Genomic DNA, 6,000 nt, shown 5'->3' with positions numbered 1-6,000 from the left:
AAGTGTTTTCATTTATGTATGATTTTAATTTTAGGGTATTAGATTTTTTTTAATTATTTTTAATGCTTGAATTCTATTTTAACAGGGGTAATTATTTAATGAGTTACTGAAATGAAATAGTAATTACCCGAACAAAAATACGCATTTTAATTATCGAGTTAGTAATTTAATGAGTTACTAATTACGTATTTTAATTATCGAATATTTTAATTATTGAATATTGTAGTCGAAAATTTATGGTGGGCCATGAAAAGGTAGAAAAAATGACTTTGGGGAACCTCATTGATGTAGGGTGTAATTGTGAAATGGGGAGGGTAGATTAAATAATTAGTGAAAAATAATGTGGAAAAGAGAGAGAAGATATGGGGAACCCCATGAATGCCCATGCTCTTAAAGAGAAATCTGAAAGTTTGTTTATTAAGTCCAAGGCTTTAGAAAGAATAAAAAGGATTTTCATAAAGTGAAAATGAATTTCAAGTATTACGGATCATGGTAACAGTTCAGGCTATTGTTACTTTTAAGGGCTCGCTTGGAATGGGAGTAATTATTAAGAGGGTAATAGAGCTAAAATGAACTAAAAAATGGAGGGAAGGGATGAGGATGAGAGATAGAAATGGATAGAAATGGGGAAATATAGTGTAATAGTTCCTCCATTAGGGGAGTAATTGTTACCTACCTCCCCCTCAAGTAATTATTACTCCCCTAATGGAGGAACTATTACACTATATTTCCCTATTTCTATCCATTTCTATCTCTCATCCTCATCCCTTCCCTCCATTTTTTAGTTCATTTTAGCTCTATTACTCCCTTAATAATTACTCCCATTCCAAGCGAGCCCTAAGGGTAACAGTAGTCTTAACTGTTACTATTGCTTTTAAATACTATACTCCCTAACTTGACACAAGTGACTCTATGCTTTGGGTGATCAACGATTCAACACATCTTAATCCAAGCTTGATTTGATTATAAATCCTGAAAAGGTAAACTAAGAGAACACTCATTAAATGGGCATGTTATCATCAATCAAAGGAACCCAACACCGTCCAACCATAAGACGATCTTGTAGAAAAGTTCTATACCACCAAATCCAAATATGCAATACATATAAAATAGATTGACTAAATTCTGAAGTCCTGAGTTCTGAAATGTAAAAATGGAGTGTTTCTATTCTCCTTCATCCATCCATAAAACGCATCGAAGACACTTCCCTTCAAGAAGTAACTCAAATGCTTCATTGACATCTTCTATCTTCATATCATGTGTTACAAATTCATCTAACTGCAGTTTCTGATAAAAATCAAACTCAAGTAAAGAATCATTAGTATTACGATTATGTGAGTCGACAATCGACACTTGAATATGGGTGTGATCTTAGACACATTATTTCGAATCAAATTCATGACCGTGTCCATGATTTTGAGGGCCTTTTGAAAGTTCAAAATGTTTAATAACAAGGCCACATTCAAACTTTCACATTTCCTCACTGAAATGTATGACACATTGAATACAGAGAATTTGTTTGTCGTACACGAAAAAATTATATATCGACACTCCTACAAAATTCAGTTTATAAAATCTAAGGTGAGCTGATGGAAACTCTTGTTAGCTAAACTACAGTTTAAATCCACACTCGCGTTACATACTTATAATCGGGTATGAGTAACGTCGATCATAAAACTAGTGACAGGAGAAGAAAAAAAATACCTTGTCCAAGTACCAGTTAACAAGGGTGGGAACATCAGATTTGGCCTTGAGGCCTCCAAATAAGGCCCCTGTCAGAGTTTTTCCGTTGTGTAACACGTCGTGAAAGCTTATGTTTATCTCCGACTTGGGTTTATCAACGCCCAATATCACCGTCTTCCCCCATCCCTGCATTCGTACAATGGCATTAATACGGAACAAAGGATGTATTATTTTTTCGGTCATTTAAAAATTATTGCATGGACTTAAACTCTGAAAGTAAACAATCATCGTATCATGGGTCACCGGGGTTAGGTTTGCAATCAGGTTCAATCGAGTAGGTTTCAGTTCGCCATATTACGAGTGAGAGACAAACAGACCTTTCGACAGCAGGCATAGGCTTCTTGAACCAAAGACGACATGCCTACACACTCAAAGCAGTAATCTGCTCCTCCACCTGTCATTTCGTTAACAACCTGCATCAATTTTGACACAATAAATCTCATGAAAACCGCCTTACAGTAAAATATTGCAATTATAATATTGAGATGCCAAACATACGAGGAAACAGACAGGTAAAGGGATTGATCAGGACCTCACTGACTGATTTATTAGTCCCTGTGTTCTGAGGATTAACAAAGTCGGTGACACCAAACTTTTTTCCTGCAGAAAGCGCGATTAAGATAATAGAAACTGTTAGATCTGATTACGGAGTTCGTAATTATAAGTCACAAACAATGCAAGGATTTGAACAAACCTAATCACACCATTTACCTGTATCAAATTTGGCAGGATTTACATCAATGCCTATGATTCTATTAGCACCGCAAAGTCTAGCTCCCTCGGCCACCTGTGCATGATTAATAGGTAACCCAAACCAGATGCGTTGAATCAATCTTTTCATTGTGAATGATTGTAGTACTCCGTATTACTTAGAGTGAGATGCATACTGCTAGTCCAATGACTCCTAAGCCAAAAATAGCAACTGTTGATCCTGCTTCGACTTGAGCTGTTTTCCAAGCAGCGCCAACTCCTGCAACAGCAACAGGTTCATTTACTGATAAAAACACTTTATTTATTATGATCGGAACCAGACAGAACAAAATTACCTGTAGAAATTCCGCAACTAAGAAGGCAAGCCCTATCAGGTGGAATAACAGGGTTAATCTTGGCAACATGAGCAACATCCACAACTGTATACTGGCTGAAACTTGAGACATGCATACAATGGTACAAGGCTTCTCCGTTCATATCTGTGAATCTACTTGTCTCGTCTCTTGGCATATAAGATGACAGCTTAAACGGTAGCGTTTCGCATAGATTACTTCTCTTAGATTTGCAGTCAATACATTCCCCACAGTTTGCCAAAAACACTGGCACTACGAAATCTCCTTCTTTAAACTCATCAACTCCCTCTCCTACGCTCTCCACAATACTGTAACAGAATCAAGCATCAGAAATTGCTGTAAATTCAGTCGATATTAGATCAAATTTTCCGCTACAAGAATTCGAGTGGGACGAGACTATTTTGTTAATAATAAGGTGCCTAATTGTTGTTCCATGTCGTGTCTAAAGGAATGTTGAGTCAATCACACAATGCACATCCAAAGTGAAGTGATGAAGTAACATTGATTGCCACTTTGCTTAAAACTAGAAATAAGTATAAAATTGAAGGAGTTGTTCAATTTTATACTGATTTCGAGTTTTAAGCCTAAAACATTGAAGGGGTTGTAAACGAATACGACCACTAGAATTCGGACACATACGTAATACGTCGATAATAAGTTCACATATCATTGTCTATGGCAGATTGGTAGTGCTAGACCGCAATCAACTTTATTACCCGTATTTAATGTAACAAAATACCTAGCCATATGATTCGTGTGGACCGAAATTATGGTGAAGAACCATAATGTCCTACAATATTAAATACGAACAATGGACCAATGCTGTAATTACATCGGCATCACATAATGATGATGACGATGACGATCACGACACCGTCTCTCAATTATGATGACGACGAGGACGATGGATATAAAAGTGCAATACAATGTTGAGTGAGTACAGTACATCCACAGTTTGATATTTGGTCAGTTATTACTAAATTTGAGTAGTTGATGATTTTTGTACTTACGGAAAACAATGTTAGATAAAATTAAAAGCGGATCTTGGAATAATCAACAAAAAGGTTAAAATGGACCTAAAGTTTGAAATACTAATACTTGACCGTGGTCCTAGACACAATTGCGTATGTATGCTTGTGCTTTGATGTATATGAGCTTAATCGATTTGATCCACGATTCAAATTTCCTTGCGTATCCTTTTGTAATTAGAGATATACATCAAATGACCGGAAGGGAGGGAGCATTACCCAGCAGCCTCATGGCCCAAAATTCTTGGAAAGTATCCAGGTGGTTCCTTCAATAGATCGAGCAATCACCGAAAAAATAATTAAAATATCATAGAGAATAAGAAAGATAATCAAATGAACGGGAGAAAAGGAGTACAAGTGATAGTTTTACATGACCATGTATTTAGCATTAGGTAAATACTCAAATTTATTCTGTTATATTCTTAGATCATGTACGTTTAACGTGTATGTATGTATGTATAAAAAAATACTAGCGAAAATTCAATTAGTTTTGGGACGACTTTTAAACTTTCTAGTTGATAACTTGAATAATTCTTCTTTTACAAATGATCACGATCACTATACTATACTGACTATTTTTGTACGTTATTTGAAATTTAATTTCAACATATAAGTCAAACAGAAAAAAAAAAAAAAAAAAAAAAAAAAAAAAAAAAAAAAAACGTAGTAAATCAGTTAAGTTAGAGGGGATATGGCTTACCTTTAATTTCCATAAAGTAATATCAGTATGACAAAGTGAAGTACAAATGATCTTAACACGAACTTCATGTGCCTTAGGTGGAGCAACCACCACTTCTTCAATCACCAACGTTTTTCCGGCCTCCCTTGCTACCGCAGCTGCACCGTTTCATATGCTATCAGGCATCAAACAACGCGCTTGAACAAAAAAAAAATGTTACAAATTAATACGATTTATAAACATATTACCTTTGCAATGAATGGGTTTTCCTACTGTAGTCATGTTTTTCATATATTCTTAGACGTGATCTCAAGTTTATTGCTGTTTTCTTATGGACCAATATTTATAGCTTCATAGGGCATGGACGAGATTTTGTACCGGTCCTAGTGACCCACTCATTAATATCATGCAATGTTTTGTTTGCTATTTATTCATCAACAACTATTTTGTGAAATCGTTTTATAACTTACTGTAGTAATATACGTAGACGGTCTATCAAAGAAAAAGAAAAGGAAGAACATAAATACTTCCACTTTGCATATTTTTTTCAATTAAATATATTGTTACGAATAAGACTTATGATTAATATTGTGTTAGAACATTATATGGATGTAGTAATTCGGTTCTTGCCCGAACTAATGAAAATTAAGGGGTATAAGAAAATTACTCAAACATCTGAAAAATCGGTAATTACTTGTAGTCATGAAATTTCCTATTGTTCATGCATTATTAATTGATCTAATTCATGCCGTAAGGTCTGTTGTGTGACATAAATGCAGGGTTGCTGCACGGATCACATGTCAACGTAAATAATTAACGCAATCACGTTAGCATGGACAATTGGTTGTTTGGCTGGCTCTTTGGACTATTTGAGATTTTGAGATGTAGGAGCAGTGGCGGATTTTAGAGTGAATAATGAGGAGAGTTGATGTTTAAACTATTTATTTCGTGGGTGAATATTAAGAGACAATCATTGAGTTAAGGGGGACCGACTGATAATTTGACGGTGTATTAGGAAAAACTAGAAGAGGTTGGGCCCTCTCCCGGCATAACTAATTAAGATCCTCTTTTGTATATGACGATTATTTACTCTACTCTCTTAAAATTGTTACATTAACTTTCCACAAATTTTTATTACTTGACTACAAAAATGAACTCATCCTTAGATATCAAACATGTATATTGAGCCTACTCTTAACAAAACATCTTTTCATTGCATAATACTCAAATTCAAAATAATTAACGAAATGCGACGACTTTGAAACTATTTATCGAAAAAAAAAATTGTCTACAAACATAGGTAGAGTTGTGCATTGGGCCATAAGGCGGGCCGGATTGAGTGTCAACAGACCACGCACGCGGCACGACACTAGATAAGGATCGGCTGGGCCGATTTTGTCTAGCACGAGCCCGACCCATTGAGTAACAGGCCGATGCCTAGTCGGACTGGGCCTTTATATGATTTTTTTGGGTTTTTCTACGTGGT

The 6,000-nt window shown here is 35.5% G+C and overlaps 1 protein-coding gene across 1 annotated transcript; it reads right to left on the bottom strand.

The window, feature by feature from the left end:
• Nucleotides 1-1,000: 1,000 nt before the first annotated feature.
• Nucleotides 1,001-4,900, bottom strand: LOC141611494 (alcohol dehydrogenase-like 7). The gene is made up of 10 exons (XM_074430046.1): nucleotides 4,763-4,900; nucleotides 4,536-4,672; nucleotides 4,055-4,101; nucleotides 2,790-3,115; nucleotides 2,631-2,713; nucleotides 2,455-2,530; nucleotides 2,276-2,343; nucleotides 2,061-2,156; nucleotides 1,705-1,869; nucleotides 1,001-1,287 (listed from the first exon to the last, which is right to left on the bottom strand). The coding sequence occupies exons 1-10, from the start codon at nucleotides 4,803-4,805 to the stop codon at nucleotides 1,165-1,167; spliced, it is 1,164 nt and encodes a 387-aa protein (XP_074286147.1). The 5' UTR covers nucleotides 4,806-4,900; the 3' UTR covers nucleotides 1,001-1,164.
• Between the last annotated feature and the right edge of the window lie 1,100 nt (nucleotides 4,901-6,000).

The sequence above is a fragment of the Silene latifolia genome, chromosome 1 (genome assembly GCF_048544455.1).
Source record: "Silene latifolia isolate original U9 population chromosome 1, ASM4854445v1, whole genome shotgun sequence".
Taxonomy (NCBI): Eukaryota; Viridiplantae; Streptophyta; class Magnoliopsida; order Caryophyllales; family Caryophyllaceae; genus Silene; species Silene latifolia.
The sequence above is the reverse complement of the archived record's forward strand: the minus strand, read 5'-3'. Positions and strand labels throughout refer to the sequence as shown.

Bases quoted from the DNA above. Each gene is read 5' to 3' on its own strand.
- LOC141611494 (XM_074430046.1), bottom strand. From the start codon at position 4,805: ATGAAAAACATGACTACAGTAGGAAAACCCATTCATTGCAAAG. The intron at 4,102-4,535 runs GTAAGCCATATC...GATCTATTGAAG, and splicing joins TTACTTTATGGAAATTAAAG to GAACCACCTGGATACTTTCC. The intron at 2,344-2,454 runs GTAAATGGTGTG...CGCTTTCTGCAG, and splicing joins TCCTGCCAAATTTGATACAG to GAAAAAAGTTTGGTGTCACC.